This window comes from Uranotaenia lowii, chromosome 1, assembly GCF_029784155.1.
Source record: "Uranotaenia lowii strain MFRU-FL chromosome 1, ASM2978415v1, whole genome shotgun sequence".
Taxonomy (NCBI): Eukaryota; Metazoa; Arthropoda; class Insecta; order Diptera; family Culicidae; genus Uranotaenia; species Uranotaenia lowii.
Window position 1 is genome coordinate 63,825,720 of NC_073691.1, and position 20,765 is coordinate 63,846,484.

Below are 20,765 nucleotides of genomic sequence, written 5' to 3' on the forward strand. Positions count from 1 at the left end.
ACTTGACAAACAAACAATACAAAGTCAGTCATTGATCTATTCTTGCGAGCGACAGACGTGTTTGAGTGAATCTCTGAATTGAGATTCGTAAAATCACGACACTAGGGTACATACACAAGTAATGGTGTTTGCGAACAAATTGATTAAAGTGTCAAGTGAACATAAAAAGGACACATTACAAACAGAAATCAATTTCAATTCCTGATCGGTTTAGTATGGATCAATGAGATTATTTAAAATTTCTATACTTCTATCGTGTTTGTAAAGGCGGCTCCTGTACAAAATTTTCCAAATAGGATTAAATTCGAACAAATTTGAAACAAATTTTGTCAAAGATTGATAAATATCAGCATAATGAAATGATTTATTGATTTGACTAACATGTTTTGATTTTATGATATGGAATGTTGAATTGAAAAATTCATTCCATTTAAATTTTTCTGACTGTCTGTGTCATATAGACTCGAAAACTACTAAACCGATCAATGTGAAATTTAATTTGTTAGAGTTTTTGGTGTCGGAGATCGTTTCTTAAATATTTTCAAACTCATCCGACTTAAAAGAGGGGGTGGGACACAATTCGAACAAATTTTTGAAAAATACTGAGCTATTTAATGTGACATTTGGTTTGTAGCCGTTTTCAAGACCGGGAATGGTTTCTCTAATAACTCCAAACCCCTTCGAATCCAAAATGGGGGGCTCCTTTACTAAATTATCAAAAATTTGACAGAATCGAATAATTTTCGGAAACTACTGAGCCGGTCGACGTAAAATTTGGTGTGAAGCCGTTTTCAAGACCGAGTATGGTTTCAAATCCTTCCCCAGACAACCATTTTGTGGGTATTTCGAATTTGCAACACAAATATACGTGTGAACATATCGTATATAATGCAGCAAAACCAGTATATACGTGTCATTTTGGAGGCTTTGGATTGTATTGTCGTAATAAAATAATGCAATGTATGTATTTAAATACGATACAGCATGGGCCGCACATTGTAGGTGCAGATATACGAAAATGAGTTAAAATAACATTCTATACGATGAAATCTGTAAAATAAAATACGACTTCTGGTTTTCTGGGTCCCCTTCAATCCGAAAAAGAGGGGTCTCCCATACAAAATTAACAAAAAATAACTAAATTTCAATAATCCTCGAAGGATTTTTGTTATCAATTCATGAAAGTAAACGTTTTGACATCATGAGGCTCAAATAGTACAACAGAACATGATGAGATTGTTTATTAAAATCACACATAAGTTTTTACAATATTAGATAATACATTGCATTGATTGACGCTTCCCATTTTATTGAACGAAGACTCTCATATTGAAATAATGTAAAATACATATTATTAGTGAAACCAATGTCTGAGTGTTTTCATAAAGTCTGGCACACTTTTTGATTTTTGTTAAAATTTGCCTCTATCTAAATACTTCTCCTGTTTAAAATGGAGGATTTTTTATTTAACCCTCCAAAGCCGTTCGGGTCAATATGACCCGAAGCGCACATTTCAAACATCTTTATCATCATTCCAATATACTGATGAACTGGTAGTTTTGACAGACCAAGTATGTTCTATGAAAATAATGATCAAATTAACGCCAAAAAACTAAAATTTGAGTTTTTAAAATCGATTCATTGAGAAATGAAATACAGCTAAGCAAAGCAAAAACTGGATGTCGTTTTTTTTAAGTAAGACTTTTTTCTACCGGAAGATCTGTCATAGCGGTAAAAACTTTCATTGGACCCCAACATATTTATACATTGTCAGATAGATGGATTCTTGACAATTTCAAACATCAATGAAATAATTAAATACAGAAAAGCTGTCAGAAGTTATGAGTATTTTAAAAATAAAATTGATTTTTCAGACTTTTAACTTTCTGAACCAGTTTCTGAAATCCTGGTAATACATATCGACTTTATTTTGAAATGTTGAGTAATTAGAATAAATTACCTACACAATGAATATAATATCATCAAAATCGGTTAACATTTACAGCCAGGAGAACGAAATCAAATTACAACGCATATTTCCCCGAAACGGATATTTAGCGAACGGCTTTGGAAGGTTAAAGGGTTTATTTATTGTATTGAATACCCCTAAAAATTTTTTCTGAAGGTTGGCTTCTTCAACCTTAAAGCCTTCAAGTGACGTTGAGATTCAATACAATCTAGATGCTCAGATGCCATAACAAATAGTTCGCTTTTGAATAATGTTGAAATTTTATTAAAAATAAGCTTATTTTAATCCAAATCATTTTTACGAACTTGATTTTTTCCATGGAATGGGTAGCAAAGCACACCGGGTCAGCTAGTATTAAATAAAACTATCAGAATACTTTCAAAACTCTTTATTTGGCATAAGAAACCTTTACAGACAGGAAAAAAGAATTTAAGTAATGAATGTATATAAAACGCCAAAATATCCCAAGATACCCCAAAATATGTGGCCCATGATTCCTCACAATCTATGGTTTGCAAATTGGTTGCGTTTGAGTGACTTGTTGTTAATTCATGAAAAATTCGTTTTCCATGTGAAAGAGCAGGACAAAACTAAGAACATTAGCATACTTTTAGGTTTCCCACCGATGCAATTTGCGAGTGCATGATTTATTATGTGAAGAAATTTTTTAAAGCTAATTAAATTAATGAAGTATATGATGCGTACACAAGTTAACAACATATGGAAATTTTTGGATCTCACTCATTAAGTTTTTGTACACTGTACAGTCTATTTTAGTCCCAACTCAACTGTGGCTAGTTAGGCTGGAACAAATATAAATTTCTTCTTTTGTAAATTTCGATTAAAAATTCCAATATCTGAAAGATTAAAAGACCAAAAAACAAATTTAAGAAGAAGGATGTTATTTCACCTTTTGTTTTCTTGATTTGATTGAATTATTCGGTAAAAAATTACTTGATTTACAAGTTTTGTGCAACGATATAGTATGCAATTTTTTTTGCATACAAGCTTCCGTGCAATTGATTCCAATTTATTTGTTTTTCGCATTATTTTTTATTGTCCCCCCCCCCCTCGCGATGTTCCAACTCCGAGTGACAAAAGAAGGATTTGAAATTTGTTCCAGCCTCATAAATCCCATTTAACAAAAATTTAAGCTGATCTCTGACAAGGGCTCGTTGCTACTAAGGCCGGAACAAATTTCAAATCCTTTTTTGTCACTCGAAGTTGGAACATCGTGAAGAAAGGGAATAATAAAAAATAATGCAAAAGGCAAATAAATTTGAATAAATTGCAAGAAAGCTTGCATGCAACACAATTGCATACTATAAAGGGTGATACGGTCAAAATTTGGTCAATATAAACTTGACGTATTTCTCTCAATTTTGCATTTAAAAAACCTGAACACCCCTCATTTTGAAGGTGTATGTGTGTAGAATGTTGCTCCTATTTTGATTTTGGAATTCACTCATCAGTTGTCAAAATGCCGTCCAAGGAAGAAGAGCAGCGTATCAGAATTTTGCTCGCTTATCGCGAAAATCCGAGCTACTCGCACGCAAGGTGGCAAAATCGCTCAAAGTTGTCAAATCAACCGTTACAAATGTAATTAAAGTGTTTGGGGAACGTTTGTCGACAGCCAGGAAGTTTGGATCGGGGGGAAATCGAAAACCGGAAGTCGCTGAGACGACAAAGAGAGTTGCAGGTAGTTTCAAGCGAGATCCTAACCTCTCTCTTCGAGATGCCGCAAATAAGCTGGGCGTATCGTCTACAACCGTGCATCGAGCCAAAAAACGAGCCGGAATATCGACTTACTCCAAATCGCGATGATAAACAAAATACGACGGCCGAAGCGCGATCCCGGAGGCTGTACGAGACGATGCTGACGAAGTTTGACTGCGTTGTAATGGACGACGAAACCTACGTCAAAGCCGACTACAAGCAGCTTCCGGGACAGGAGTTTTATACGGCAAAAGGAAGGGAAAAGGTAGCAGATATTTTCAAGCACATGAAACTGTCAAAGTTCGCAAAGAAATATCTGGTTTAGCAAACCATCTGTACCTGTGGCTTGAAAGGCAGTATTTTTATAGCTTACGGGACTGTCAACCAAGAAATTTACGTGAAAGAGTGTTTGAATAAACGTCTGCTGCCTCTCCTGAAGAAACACGGTTGTTCCGTACTATTTTAGCCGGATTTGGCATCTTGCCATTACTGTAAAAAGGCCATGGAGTGGTACGCCGCCAAAAACGTGCAGGTGGTTCCCAAGAACAAGAACCCTCCCAACACGCCAGAGCTCCGCCCAATCGAGAAAAACTAGGCTATTGTCAAGCGGAACCTAAAGAAGACCAAAAAAACTGCCAAGGACGAGCAGCAGTTCAAGGCAAACTGGCTTTCTGCGGCGAAGAAGGTGGACAAGGTGGCTATACAAAATCTGATGGCAAGGGTTAAGCGTAAGGCTCTGCAATTCGGATTTGGAAAAGCGGAAGCCTAACTGAATATTTTTCCTGAATTCTATACTAACTTAACTTGAAAAAGAAATCCAATTTGATTTTTTAAATAAACGATTTCACCGATTTACACGCGTTTTCCCTTGACCAAATTTTGACCGTATCACCCTTTATCATTGCAAAAAACCTATAAATCAACTTTTTTTTATCGAAAAATTCAATACAATTAAGAATTCAAAACGTGAAATAACTCCCATCCTCCACAAATTGTTTTTTAGTCTTGTAATCTCTCGAATATTACATTTTTTTAAAGTTTGCTCAAAATACTTCAAACTTTATTTATTCCCTTCTTCGGCTTTTTTTGGAAATTTAGGGGTGCGGGGTTTTGTGACAAAATAAGAAATCGATATTTGTTCCAGCCTTATTGGAGACAATGATTTGCCTAATATTTAGTGGATTTTTGACGAAGATTTGAACAGCTTTCTTCCTGAATCTGAGCTCAACGTTGATATTCCTGACTTGCTCCAATCAATCAATAAACTCTGATGAAAGCGCTTATGGATATCGGTCATCATCAAATCAATAATATCAAAAATTCAAACGAACGTGCTTGTGCTTGATCTGGCATTTGTTAGCGACTCAACGAGCTACCAGTCACCCTCCAATTTTAGTGACATACGCCTCCGACATCTTCGGGGTTGCTAACGAATATGGTGATGTTAGATTTGACTTTAGGAACTGCCATTTCAACGAGGTTAATCTCATCATTCAATTAGTAAAGCTTTGTTTTAGACCCCAACGCACATGCAAATTCAGCTGGGTGGAATCATGATTTAACAAAATTAAAAAATCGCATGAGAAAGGCTAAAACAAAGCATACATGGAATCCTACCGAATTGTCAAGACTTCACCCCAGGGCGACTAAGTTAAAATACTTTAAACATGAAGATATGAGCTATCGTCAATACCTACATATCTGATATTCTTCTAAATCGTTCTACATTTTGGAAAAATAAAAAAGGCAACCTAGGACTTCCGTTGAGCCTTACTTACCAGAACCGCACTTCCAATAATGCGAAAGAAGCAGTTGAATTATGTAGAGAATTTTTCAAATCCACCTGTGTTTGCCTCAATGCACTCAATCATAACTCCCAGCACTTGACTTCAGTCAACTCGTTAAATATAAGTATTCTCGAGTTCATATCGAGTTCGGTATCTCCAAATGACGTTAGGAAGGCGCTCCTAAACATCAATGAGCGTTTGGGGCTGGTTCGGAAGGTTTATCCTCACTATTCATCACAGTCTTTGAAAACTTAAAAAATGGCAGCGATCTCATCCATTCATAAATCCGGTAACGTTCATCTATTAGAAAACTACCGAGACATATCTTTTTTAATTTGCTTGACAAAGGTATTCGAGCTTTTAATTTCCAACCAAATGAGTTCAATCTCTTCACGTATCGTCGACGAATATCAGCACGGATTCCGCAAAAAGTGATCAACGTTAAGAGGGGGGGAGGGGGGAGGGGGGGGTGTTAGGGTCTAACAATTTCAAAAAATCGATTTTTTTTATTTTTTATTTTCTTATTGTAAAACATTTCAAGAATGTTGTGTCAAATTTTCAAGTCAATTGAAGCAAAACTGTAAAAAATATAGGCCTTTATCTCCTCCTATCTAATACTGCAAGAAAGCAAGAGCAGAAACTTAAAACGCGATTTTCTCGAAAGCACATTTTTAAAGTCCGTGGACATCGCCATTTGAAAACTACTTATCCGATTCTTTTCAAATTTGGGACATATTTTCTAAATATAAAATACCAGACCCCAACGTTTTTCTTTTTCTTTTTTATTCTTTATATTTTTTACAGATAAAAAATGGCGGATTTTTTCATGAAAAATCGTAGTTTTTACTTCGAACAGCCACACAAATTTCATAAATTTTTTTTTAAGTTAAATAAAAACGTTGGGGTCTAGAAAAACATCTATTAAAAATATTTTGCTCTGATTTTTTGACTTCAGATTATTCTGTGCTGAGATACAGTGTCCACCGCAAATCCTGTTTTCTAAAAGACATTCTCGAAAGTGCTCCGTCACCGGCTCATTTTTCAATATTTTTCTACCAAAAAATTACTAAATGTTCTTTTAACAATGCTTTGTATAATGCAAAAAATTTGAATACATTTGTTTGAACGATAGCTCTAGAAAAAAAATCGTGAAAATGGTGTTTTTTTTACCCGTTAGACCCTACCACCGCCCCCCCCCCCCTTAACGAACATGATGGTGTACGTCCCATTCATAAGTAGGTCTCTCTGTTACAAAAAACAAGTTGATGCAATTTATGTAGATTTTGCCAAGGCGTTTGATCGATTGCCCAACAACTTGCTTATCGCTAAGCTTGAAAAGATCGGATTCCCCAGGTTAGTCATGTGGCTCTTAAAGATAGAACTGCACTCATCAGGCAAGGTCATAAAAACAAAATCTCAAACCTTCGCCGTCCCTTCTGGAGTACCTCAAGGGAGCCATTTGGTCCCATTGCTTTTTAATCTCTTTATGAACGATCTTGGCACGCTGATTGACTCGGAGGTAATCTTCTATGCTGACGATTTGAAAATGTATCGCTTTATCACAGATTACTTTGGTCCTTATTCTGCGCCTCGAGTGACGTGACGATAGTAGAGTCACCCAAGTCGCTCTATTGCAGCAGTCGGTTCAGGTGAGGAACGTCACTTCGGATGAACTTTGTGAGTTCTTACGCGTATTCTCGTAGTCACCGTGGGTGAGAACAGTCGCATTCGAGTGAGAATTTTAGGTGACGAGTGACGGGATAGAAATTGAGTATTAAATTTATGTAAAGCGGAATATTTGGCTCTGAATAGTTAATTACACTAAAGAATTCTAGTTTTGGAAATAATGAAACAAATTTATTAGATATGAGAATGCAATTTAATAAAAAAAACCTTGTTACCTAAAATCTGTCATTCAAATTTTAATACTGAATGCAAACACTTAAATTTGATATCCTAATGTAAATGCAAAATTTAGTTTGTTGGAATTAGTTTTCTGATCGTAAAAGTGGTAAAATATAATAATCTTTTATTTTATTTGCACTTTTTGTCACATTCTAAAACTTTAATTAATTTTTTAAGATGCAAATTCAGATGCTGCCGTCTTTAAACACAAAAGACAGTTTGTTCCCCCGGGATGTATTCCTGGATTGGTTCCTTGACACTTGCTCCACCGGGTACACTTTTTCCATCTATTTTTAAATTTCATTTCAGAATAAATGAATGGAATTTCACCCTAGAACTATCAGCCGCACTTATACTGAAAACGAAAAATAAAACTTATCTAATCTTGAATGGTCAAAATTTACGAAAACCATTCTGATCGAACAGTTTCATGTACAAAACACAAACTATATATTTTACATACCTGATAAATGTTTGGAAAAAAGAAAATTGTTTAGCAAACATTTTTTTGGGGCAGCAGCCGTCGGCATCTGCTGTTGTTTTTTTTCGGCACTATGACCCAGATCCAACCCCAGTTTTGATGAGCAAAATTTCAACTTACGTCGCATAAATCGTCCGTTTGTCGTTCTGAGCAGCTTGCTGTGACCGTACAATCCGATGATGGCCATTTTCGAACCGAAATTCCAACCAGTTATACAAAAACTTAATTCGAAAAATCCGAAGCGAGAGCAAAATCAAAACAGCACCAACCCGAATTCGGCCATTTTGACATATGTGTTCATTCGGTCGCTCACCTAGAATGAACCTCTGTCACTTTACCCGGATCGACGCCGGGAATAAGGTGACAAATCTCACGGTGACTCCGAGGTGAGGTGACAATCATCACGTCACGCGCGGCGCAGAATAAGGGCCTTTGACTGCCTATCACTACAGCTAGACCTCGTTAAGCTTGTTCATTGGTGCCGAGTTAATGGAATGGACGTGAATCTTAAAAAAATGCAAAATCCTGACATTCACCAGATGTAAAATTGAGTTAACCCATTGTTACCGAGCAGGTTAATCAGTACTTGAAAAGGTTGAATCAATTCCGGACATTGGAGTGATCCTAGACAAATCACTCACATTCAAGGAACATCTAGCCTTGACCGTGGCAAAAGCAGAAACAGTGGCCCTTATTCTGCGCCGCGAGTGACGTGACGATAGTCGACTCACCCAGGTCACTCTATTCCAGTAGTCGGTTTAGGTGAGGAACGTCACTTTGGATGAACTTTTTGAGTTCTTACCCTATTCTGGTAGTCACCGTAGGTGAGAATCGTCGCATTCGGGTGACGATTTTAGGTGACAATTGTCGGTACCTTTTCAGGTGGCGACGAGAGAGAAATTGAACGGAAAATTGATACAAAATGGAATATTTCGGTTCTAAGTATTTATTTACAATGAAGTTTGATAATTTTGAATACAATCAGATTAATTTACTTAAATTTAAAAAAAGCTATCTTCTCTCAGTGAAAAAAAAAGTTTATTAGATAACTGGTATAATATCATAAGATTTTTTCATTAGTTTTTGGGAAAAACATTTTTCCCTTTCAAAATGTACATTTTTATTGATTCAGTTCAGTTGTTCTATGATCCAAAGAAGTTTCGTGATATTTAACTCTTTCCATCAAGCTAACGTGGTTAAACTTTTGAATAAATGGCAGAAAAAATCGTTTAATTTATCTTTTATTCAAAGGGGGTTTTCCACAATAACAGAATTATATAGTAACATGGGACCAGTGATAGTTTTCTTCCTAATTTCTTTTTCATAGCTAATAACAGAAATGCATTAAGGATTTTTTTTTTGCCTATCAACTCCGCTAAAAATATTCCGAACAAAATATTGAACATGGTTGTGCCTACGTCCTCTCGGCTTGAAACCTCTTATAGTACCGGCGTGCAGTCCTTCGTAGCCGCTCGGCTCCTTCAACGATTATCGTTATTGATAAAATTTGACCACATTTGTTCATCAAAAGGAACATGTGCAATATTGCATTTAGCCGTGTAACCAAAGCAGTACAACAACTTAAAAACATCTTCTTCCGTTTACAGATTGCTAACATTCTGCGTCAACATACAGAACGTTTGCTGCTTTGGATCTATAGGAGTAACCAATTCGAATCTGTTTATGAATATAGATAATCAATTCCATTGAGATTCGCTGCATTTTCAGTTGGTGAATATATGTGTGATTTCATCGGTTAAATAACTAAAATTTAAAACAATTAAAATCAATTGCATTCTATAAGCATATTAAGGTACTTACCTATAGCTGTTCTAGGGAACCTGTCGTCGGAATGAAGGCATCATTCTCTGCGTATATATTAAAAGGTCGATAACCAGTCCCGAAAGTTCCTCGCAAAGCAGCTGATCCTTTTTTTTCTCTATAGATGCTCGTTTTTTGATCCGACCAATATCTTCACTTCAGCTCTATAACTAGAACAATAAAAATGAATGAATAATCGGTTTACTTATTCGTTGCTCATGCAGTTTTTCTGGAATTACAAAAACTTTTATTTGGAATAAAATTGATGGCGATTTTCGCGCAAACAGTATTTCCAGCAACTTGCAGCATAAGACGAAAATAACTTTACTTACTTGTTAAATTACTGAAATTTGGCATTTAATCCGCTCCTCATGTCTGATTTGTTCGGGCGACAGTCGTCGACTTCCACATTCGATGCAACTCGATGCAGGTTCCGGACACAACCTTGTTAATGAAATATCCATTTGGACCACACAATTTGGCCGTTTTTTTTCTCTAGCAGCTTGCTGTTTCCGTACAATCCGATTGCGGCCTTTTCAAATCCGGATTTTTTACTTGTTTGCTTGAAACTTGATTCGCAAAATCCGAAGTGCGATCAAAATCAAAACAAAGCAGAACAAATTCGACCATTTTGACAGACGTGTTCATTCAGTCACTCACCTAGAATGAACTTCTGTCACTTTACCCATATCGACTCCGGGAATAAGGTGACAAAAGTCACGGTGACTCCGAGGTGAGGTGACAATCATCACGTCACGCGCGGCGCAGAATAAGGGCCAGTACTGGGATTCATCGTACGCCACACTAAAGCACAAAATTCGAGAAAAGGCTGATCCGGCTCGATCACCCGGATTTTATTGAAAAATGGCCGGGTTTCGCCCGGATTTATTCACTTTATTTGCTAAACCATACAGAAAAAAAACAAACAGTGTTGTTTTCTTGCGTCTAAATTGATATGAATGTGAATTGATATGATTTTTTTCAATCGCAAAAAACGCACAACGGAGGCTTCCTGGCGTTTGCCTTGTGGAGGAAACGGGAAATAGAATGGATTTCTATTAAACGGGAACTGTGTTTTGCTTATTGCCTGTCTTACATACACACACACAGCTAGTAAAACCGGGCAGCTTAGCAGGTAATGATTTCCGTCCTACTTCTTCTTGTGATGGGATAGGAAGGGACGTGAAAACGTTTTTGTTTTCTTTCTTTCAGTCATACGCAATGCAGTTGCGCTGAGAGGTTAATGCCAGCGGTCGCAAATCGAATCATCCCCGCTTGCGGTCTTTTCTTACGCCAATAATGTTATAATATTGAATACTCACGATTGGCATAGAGGCTGAATTTGGGTGTGGATGTGTCCATTTTCGGTCTCAACTACTTCCTGCTGGCAAGATCTGAATCGGGAGCATACCTTAGCAATAGAGACCCCGATCGTTTTTGGCAACACGCCCGTAAATTTTATGTTGCCAAAATCGAATGTTGCCAAAATCGAACGGTTTTTTTTGTCACTTTTTTATTTCAAATTTTTATTTCAAATTATTCAAAATTGATGTAAAACCTTATATTAGCATAAAAATATTCAATTTGGCTCAATTATATGTGTTTTTACAGTTTAAAACTATTATAAATAAGCCAAATTGAAAAATTTCATGCTAATATTACGTTTTACATTTATTTTGATTCATTTGAAATGAATTAAAAAATAAAAAAGTTATAAAAAAACCGTCTTTTTTGGATGTTGCCAAAATCGAACGGGGTCTGTATATAAATTTTTTGGGTACTTATGGGAATTTTTTAAAGGTGTGAGATCAACTGACGGAGAGTTTCATCAGGGTTCGTAGAGTAGTGGATCAATATGGCACTCGAAATTTCGTAATTTTCTAGTTTGAGGGATGAAAGACATCCAGATGTTAAAATCCAAAGGACCAAATAAATTGAAAAAAGTACTTTACTGGCATTGGAAAAGTTTTTGTTATTGGTGTTAACACTGCTAGAAATGTATTTCTTGATATGTTTTTAATTTTCATTCGCACTTTCCATCTTACCCGACTTTCCCCTACTTCATCAATTTTATCGGATTTAATTCAATATTGGAATATAGGAATAATTTCATAAGCCGCCTTCCAAACTATGCTATGGATCATTACTTAACCTTATGGTATAATTATTTAAAATATAAAAGCGATGCACGCAACCATAAAATATTTTAAACAATCAAGCTCCAGAAATTTATATTAATTTTAACCGATTCACAAAATTGCTTCGAGATATTAGCAAGGTTTTTTTTGGCACCATTCATCAAAAACCGTGCACGTGCAAGCCCTCAACCAGAAGGGAAAGCGAAAATTTCGCGACAATTTTATTTTTCTCCGAACCATTAGCTCTCGCTTTCCTCCGTCAAACCAAACATGCATCCGCTGCACTCTCTCTTTTTATGGCTGCGCGTTTGATTGATGGACCCATCGTTGTTTGCATAATTATACGTGTTGTGACCACACCGGGATACGCCCGAAATTTATGCTTGAGCACCATTCGATTTCATCAGGAATATGAGAAGGATCCAGTGAATTCAGGGGCGCGAGCATTCGCGTCCTACCGGTTTCGCTTTCGCCAGGACTTTTGCGCGTTAGTTTGGGCAGCAGATTTGGAAAGTGATGCCCGTTAGGGTGACAAATTCGATTTCAAAAGACCACGGCTGAGTATAAGGAGCTAATGAGTACTCAAAACATAAGGGCTGTCCAAAATGGGTGAAGTCGAACTAGTTCTAAACTCCAGATTTATTCTAAGAGTTAATAGATTTAAACACTATTATCGTGAAAATTAGATTAGAAGTTTCCCTTTTTCTGAAATAGTGAATATATTTAGTGCAAAAAAAAGTTTTTACATTCAACTGGTCGCTTTGATTTTCCCCATTAACAACAACGCAAAAAGAAATTACTCTGTGACATGTTTCTGAAGCATCTCTGAGGTCCTCATAAAATAAAACCGATGCCCTTTGCTGAGAGAAGCCCTGAACTTGATATTTTTTAACCTCCTCCGATGGGGCTATGCAACTTTGGCGATCGTGAAGCGCGAGCTTCCGAGAGAAGAGTGAAAAAACGGTTATTCGTCAATTCATACGCAGTACAAGGACCAAACTGCTGCCATGTTTCTGGCTTGGGTCAAACGATGGGAAAGTTGTGTATGGCAATGCACCTACTGTAGAGAGAATGCCAAAGCATCAAATTTTCTCAAAGGCTGTGATCACATCATCGTCGGGAGTACCGCAATTACAGTTATGGTGTCCCCTCGGTGTCCCCAAAGTCCCAAAAATGGGCGCGAGATGGTAATTTTGATCGATCGTCGGTTATTAGACGGGTTGAGCATTGAAGAAAATGGAGAAAGACCGTGGAGGACAGTGAATGATTTCAACGACCATACCGTGACAAGTGTGACCGAGGAGAGCTCGAGAACCAGGATTCGGGACCAGGAAACGAGGGAAAATTGATTGTGACCACGGATATTATGAAGATAACGTTTGCAATAAAAATTGTACATGGAGTTGCGTTTCAGGGTTGATGAACCTAAACATTGATCATCGTTGTTTTGATCTTGGTTTGCAATTATACACGCGCAGTAAGTATGTTATTTGTTCTTTGAAAAAAAATTGGATTGTTGTCTTTCTGATTCAGGTCTGGTTCTGAAAATGAGTTTTCATTAGAGTTTCATAAGAGGTAAATTACGGAATTGTTTCAATTTTTTAGAGAGGCAAGCAAAATTTTCCAATGAAATTTTTTATAATGTAACTTTAGGATACACGGGCAACGTAGTTAACCTATGAGTTGGCGAGAAAGAAGAAGAAGTAATTTTAGGATAAACTATCCGTATTGCTGGGTTGGTTGTCTGAGCAACCAACGACATTCGTTGTTTTTATCACATGGAATGGAAATATCTTAGTTCAAAGTGGATTAGGAGTACCTACATTAGACTGAGTCGATTTGGGGTCATTTTTGAATTTCTCAAACCCTGGGGTCTAAAAAGCTTCATTTTGGTCCAAATCTAATCCATGATTTTTTGCAGAATTTTTAAGTAATGTTTACATGAGTAAATTTGAAGTTTTAGGTTTGTATGGGAAACTTGAATATTTTTTACAGAAAAATCAACATCATTTTCGTTTCTTCTGTGGAACCGAGCCAGCTGATGGTTTTTGTGCCAATTTATAAATTTCCTATACACTCAGAGGGAATCTTATTATAAATTTCATAAGATACATCTTATGAACCACTTTTTTGCGTCCAAACTAATTTTTCATAAGAGTCTTATGAAATTCTTTCAATTATCATACGATGTTCTTATGAAAAATAGAAGAAACGGCATTGTGAAAAAATGATGAACACATTCATTCATAGCATCAGTTTTTTTTATCATCTAACAGTACGAAGCAATCGCCAGTTCATAGTTATTATAGTTTTCCTTCAATGTTAAATGATATTGTTATCTCCGGAATGGTAAGTTCGGTTTGATGTTTTTGGTGTGAACGTTGAATATATTAGTAAACTAAAATACATTATTTGTTTACTTTTCAGCAAGCTGAACGGCAAAATACGAAAGGTCGAAGATTAAGATGCGGCAAAAAAAACTTTGATGGAGCCGTCTGTTGATGCGCTGCTGATGGTGACAATGAAGGATTTAATTTTAAACGAATTTGGCAAACAATAAAGTGAATGTTTTCAGCATGAAATATCGAGAATTTTTCTTATTATTTATTTTTTATTTACATAGTATTCCGTCTCACGACATAACTTGACGAACATAATTCCTAAAATTCACTCGGTTCATAGCAACCGTTCTCCAATTTCTCGGGCACCCTACGTTCGCCAGATCACGCTCCACTTGGTCTAACCACCTCGCTCGTTGCGCCCCCGCTCGTCTTGTTCCTACCGGATTCGTAGCGAACACCTGTTTTGCAGGACAGTCGTCCGGCATTCTCGCAACATGTCCCGCCCAGCGTATCCGGCCAGCCTTCACCACCTTCTGGATACTGGGTTCGCCGTAGAGGCGCGCGAGTTCGTGGTTCATCCTTCGCCTCCACACTCCGTTCTCCTGTACGCCGCCAAAGATGGTTCTTAACACTCGTCGCTCGAATACTCCGAGTGTACGCAGGTCCTCCTCGAGCAATATCCATGTCTCGTGCCCGTAGAGAACAACCGGTCTAATGAGCGTCATATACAGGATACACTTCGTGCGAGGGCTAAGTCTTCTCGACCGCAGTTGCGAGAATTTTTCTTATTAGAAAGTGATTTACTGTTTCCATAAGAATCTCTTATGAAAAGCAACAACCTCTCATTGAAGTAGGCGTTCATCTTCAGAATTCATTCGCGCCATAAGACAATCTTATGAATTTCATTAATTTTTCTTATGGCGCCACTTCATAAGAGAATCTTATGGCATACATAATAGTATTTTTCTGAGTGTAGGAAATTTTAAACTGAACAACTCTGTTGAAGACACTAACTTCGTATCTTACTAGGCACAAAAGTTATTAGCTGTTTAATAGGGGTATGTCTTTTCGCATTGATATACAGTAAATTCAATTGGCATCACTGCAGGGTGCCTATCGAGGCCTATCATGACTACTTTTCTTGCAATACTTCGCGTGGCTCCAGCAGTGATGTCAATTGAATTTATTGTTTATCAATGCAAAAAGACATTCCTCTGTTAAACAGCTAATAACTTTTTTGCCTAATAAGATACGAAGCTACGGTGTTCGACAAGGTTGTTCAGCGGAAAATTTCCTATAGGAAATTTATAAATTGGCACAAAAACCATCTGCTGGCTCGGTTCCACAGAAGAAAGAAAAATGTTGATTTTTCAGTACAAAATATTCAATGTTCCCATACAAACCTAAAAGTTCAAATTTACTCATGTAAACGTTACTTAAAAATTCTGCAAAAAAATCATGGATGAGTTTTGGATCAAAATGAAGCTTTTAAGACCCCAGGGTTTGATAAATTCAAAAATGACCCCAAAAAGCGTGCTTTAATTGTTGTTTTTGAAATTACATGACACATTGTATCGCTCGTTTAGACTTATTATGGATTTTCTCAACACTTCCTGAAAAGAAGAAGCACTACCGCAAATGTCAAACATGGAAACTGAACTTTGAAACTGAAACATATCTTCAGAATACTTTCATGCGTTTTTTTTATTCAAACAAACATCATGCTTGTTTCAGAATCAATCATGATATTGCAGTATCATTTCAACCCATTTGAAATTAATAATTAAACTACACGTGGCTGCAAATTTTAATTCAACTAACGTTTTGATTGGAGCATCGCTTACCTAAAGCGCTTTGGAAAACTCGATTTTAAAGAATGCAGAGTTAATTTCAAATTATTTTTCTCCGTAAATCAAAGGATTTATAGGGGAGAATGAGGATACTTGATCCCTGGGGATACTTGATTCCTTAGCTATATCTCGAAACTGGAAAGTCTTACAAAGATCAAATGTTCTAGAAAAATGTGCCAAATTGAGCAAAATAGCAATGCTTGTAGTTTAATAATTTTTAACAAAATAATTGTTTGAGTAATTGAACTTTGTTTGAAAAATTTCACAAAATGTAACTTAAAGATCTTTTTTCATCACTTTAAAATGTTCCTTACATGGGAAAATTATGAAAAAAATATTTGTTCCAATGTATCAATCGTTCGAGCGTTAAATGAACTTCATAATGCCATATTTTCAAAGTAATGGAAAACTCTCAACTTTTTTCAGAAAAAGTTTTCTAAAATGTTGATTATGGGTATAATTGATCCCCTAGAGCTGGGTACAATTGATCACCCTTCCAATCGGCATATTCTTCTTCTGAATTGATCGTTATGATTGCTGATTACGAAATTACTAATATTTATTCAAAAACTAATATTTATCAAACAATTGTCTGAAGAAAAGAGCAAAAATAATTAATTTTCTCTTAATTATAAAAAATAGCGCCTTTAAGTACACGCAGAAAAATATCTTGTAGAAACAATAATATTTCGATCAAAAATAATAAAAATTTTGGTTGGGAAAAAGCACAAATATAATTGAGATTATATCGACAAAAAATATCGATTTATTTTGAACTTATCGATTTTGTTTAAACAATATAGACCCTTTTTGAAAGTGATTCATAATTTTTAGCAAAAATTTTGGGTAAAACGTACGAAAGTGTTTTGGTCCAAAACAATTTTTTTGCGTTTTTAAATAATTAATTCTGTCTGATTGAAATAAATGAATTTATTAAATTAAAAATGAAGGATTTTTCTTCAAAAGAAATAAGTTTGCTTGTACTATTTAATCCAAAATTTATTTTTAATTAATGGTTTCACAATATACACTGTGTCTTTTCCTTAATGCTTTCCGCTTCCCGCTCTCCTGTAGGGCTGTTCTTCTGGCAGAAGCGGAATTTTCATAACGATTGCCTACGACCTGCGGAAGTGCGGAACCAGAAACGCAAAGGCCGGTTTCTGTTGGGTCGCGATATCTGAAAACAGAGGGGAAAATATAAGTTCAAATTGATTCGTGAACAAAATCAACCCCGTTTAGCCTGCCTGCCTTTATGGGTAATTTTCTTCGCCCCAGGCGATTCACAAGCGTATAATTTCGACAGGGTGAAGTCTTTGGAGATATTAGCAACTCACTCACCTTGAATGTATCTGATGTCTTCTGGGACATCTTCGAAATATCGTCCCGCTGGTGAGGCTGCCTCTGATGAAGGCATCGCTTCAAAGCCCGATTCACTCCATCAATCTGCATGCTACCGATGACTGTCCAGCAAGGGGGATTAATGGAATGACCCGCATAAATAAGGATTAAACTATTTCCCTCTATTTGTTGGTTGTCCTGTTTCGACGAACCAACTCCACTGCCGTCGGTGTCCATGGTCTGAAATAAAAGAAAATACGGAACTGTTTTGTTGCAATTTTGATAGTAACAAAAATAACTTACCTGCACAAGATTGATTCAGCTGAATCAAATCTGATGTAAAACTTCCGAAGCCCAGGTTTTTGAACCCCGAACGAGCGGGAAATCAATCAAGGGTTTTGTTCGGGGCGCAAGAAAGAATTTAATGATTTTTTTTTCTTTTTTTCCAGATGACATTTCATTTATACACGCTTGGCTAATAAAGCATATGTTTCGAATCAAAACCACCCAACTATTCATTAGAAAAATAATAAAATATTTTTTTGTTAAAATGACGCACCCCTCTCCCATACACGATGGCTTGGTTTCGACTATTTTGTAAAAATAACTAAATGTTGGATTCTGTTTTGAATCGAATTTCATTTCAGAACTACTCACTAAAAGTGCATTGATACTACAAAATTGAATAACAAAACGTTTTGTTGAATCGACTCCCCGTTCTTTTTCTGCGTGTATGCAATGTTATTAGCGTTGGGACAAAGTTAAAGAATTTTCTTCTTATGTCTGCTATAAATTGTGAAATGAGAACAAACATGACCAAATAGTCAATTAACATTCTATCTTGGGGTTTTGTTTGATTTCTATACCAGGATTAGGGCTTCCTGAATAAAAGATAAAGTCTCCTTAAATAGGGGATCAAGTGTCCCCTACCTTCAGAAAAATCGCGATTTTTTTACTCCCACGAAAATGCTTCTAGTTCATCAACGGGTTCAAGTATCGTTCTCATTTTTGGAGCATAGAAACTTGAAGTTACAAGCTGTCAGAAAATGTCAAAGACGGCGAGTTGCTAAATTTTTCCAAACAGATATGGTGAAAATAAGAAAAGGGGATCAAGTATCCCCACTCTCCCCTACATATCTTGCGTGAGCTTCCATTACGTCGTATGAAACATTTCAAGAATTCACAGACAACTGCTGCAACTCTAAAGTTTGTATCTGACGTATGCTGCCCAGGCTACAAATATTCAAAATGAAAAGAAGTTGCGACTAGTTTATGTTAGTTTTTATATTTTTTGCATAATAAACTCTTTGTTTACATTTTGTTTCATACGACGTAATGAAAGCTCACGCGAGATATCAAATATCGCGTATGATTTCATTACGTCGTATGAAACATTTTAAGAATTCACAGAAAATTGCTGTTAAAGTTATCAAAATAACGTTCAAATTTGTATTATACATATAGAATATGTTGTCCCGGCTACAAATATTCTAAATGGAAAGAAGTTGCGACTAGTTTATGTCAGTTTTTGTATTTTTTCGTAATAAAACTGTTTGTTTACATTTTGTTTCTTACGACGTAATGAAAGCTCACGCTAGAAATATTTTCAACTTTGTATATTTTTGCCAAATTTTCGTGTTTTTTTTTGTTTTCAAATCCTGTTTATTTCTCCATTTCTTACGAATAGCAAAACATGTGTATCAATTTCCTACTCTAATCTATCACATATTATAAACTAACAGATGTTCAAAAAAATCTTGAAGTGCTTTCCAAATATAGATGTATTATTCCAACGTACTTCGCGTATTTGTCTCTTGAAATCATTTAACCGATTGATGTTCGATTTTCCGTGATGGTTTAAGTTGTAAGCCATAGCTTCAACTGTTAACCATTGCTTTAAGTTTGCAACTATTCTCACCAATTACTACCGAAATCAATTCTTCTGGATCACTAATATAAATTTTAATTCTATCTCGAATAATGTCTTTTATAAAATTCCAAACCATTTTAGAATTCTCGCAAAGTTGTATTCTGTGTTTAATCAAAGATATTATATTCTATCAAGATACCCGGCTGAATAGTTTTTCGAACAAGTAGTCTGGGACATCAACTCTTTGATTACGGTGCTGCCACCAGCGAAAAAGTCTTCAAGCTTTCAACTTGCATTCAAGGTTACAACACACACGTACAGAAAAAGTACTTCTGACGTAAATCGCCACCTCAGTGCAGAATCGGAATTGGATGGTTACTGGAGCAGAAAAAAAAATCAAAGGTTCCGGCTGAGGGCTGCTGTAACGAAGAGAACAAATTCAATCAGTGGCTTACTTGAGGAAGAATTTCTGAATACGGAATTCTACGACTATAGTTTTCTGCGAAAAGCCCAAGTTTGACGAAAACTAACAACTTTAACACAGTTTTTTTTTTGGAGTGGCTTACCTGGAACAATTCTAGGCATTCCGAGTAAATTTGAGTTGCCTTGAACGAGATCACTTGCCTTGCTGTAGCTATTGAAGTCCGTATTCACCGAAATTGACAGTCCCTGCATCCTGGCAGAGGTAGAGGCATTAGAGGATGTTGCTCCGAATAAATGCAGAACAGTAAATCTACAAAAAGGCAAGGATTTTGATCGATTACAAAGAAAAAGTAGCTCTGACTACTGACGAAAAATCTTCTGCACCAGTTGTAAATGTAAACAAAAACTTCAAAGCATGCTGTTGAAATTTTCGAATTTATGGTTAGAGTCTTATTCGTCGATATTATTTTGGCGCTAGTGTTTTGTCCCCAATTTTTTTCAGAAGCCGATAGTACCTGGTTTAATTGAATCTAGCTCTCCGCACACACATTTAGGTGAAGATATCCCTCCTATTTTATGATTGAAAAGTTTACTATTAGTTGAAGAATCATCCACCCTTTGAGAGTAATAGATATTATATTCTATCAAGATACTCGGCTGCATAGTTTTTCGAACAAGTAGTCTGGGACATCAATTTTTTGTTTATGGTGCTGCCACCAGCGGAAAAGGCTTCAAGCTTTCAACTTGCATTCAAGCTGTTGTTTACAAATGTTTACAACACATAAGTTTTTTGTTTTTTTTTTAAATTCTTTTTTTATGTAACTTTTGCAACTTTCAAGTTTTCAAGGGAAATGCACAGTTCATGGGTAAAAAACTCTACAGGTTGTTGTCAAAATTCGTGTGGATGGCTCTCCCATATCACAGATTTTTGGTTGAACCCATAATTTTGCTTATTTAATCAATATCGATAACTATGAACCTTCCTTGGCTAGCGAACGGTAGACAATGTGCAACTCGAGACCCCATACACCCAACCTTCGGGTAGTGGTCATATCACCTCTTGTCTGCAACTCCGATTCTCTACCTCCCCGTGGCGCTAGCTGGGGTTCGAGCAACCTTAGCGGA

At 36.3% G+C, this 20,765-nt stretch overlaps 1 protein-coding gene across 1 annotated transcript; it reads right to left on the reverse strand.

Annotated features, from left to right (window-relative positions):
• Nucleotides 1–17,030: 17,030 nt before the first annotated feature.
• Nucleotides 17,031–17,776, reverse strand: LOC129741486 (uncharacterized). The gene is made up of 3 exons (XM_055733228.1): nucleotides 17,651–17,776; nucleotides 17,348–17,587; nucleotides 17,031–17,186 (listed from the first exon to the last, which is right to left on the reverse strand). The coding sequence occupies exons 2-3, from the start codon at nucleotides 17,582–17,584 to the stop codon at nucleotides 17,112–17,114; spliced, it is 312 nt and encodes a 103-aa protein (XP_055589203.1). The 5' UTR covers nucleotides 17,585–17,587; nucleotides 17,651–17,776; the 3' UTR covers nucleotides 17,031–17,111.
• Nucleotides 17,777–20,765: the final 2,989 nt, after the last annotated feature.

Excerpts from the sequence above, each read along its gene's own strand:
- LOC129741486 (XM_055733228.1), bottom strand. The coding sequence starts at position 17,584 with ATGGACACCGACGGCAGTGGAGTTGGTTCGTCGAAACAGGACAACCAA. Across the intron at positions 17,187-17,347 it reads AGACATCAGATACATTCAAG|ATATCGCGACCCAACAGAAA; the intron begins GTGAGTGAGTTG and ends CTCTGTTTTCAG.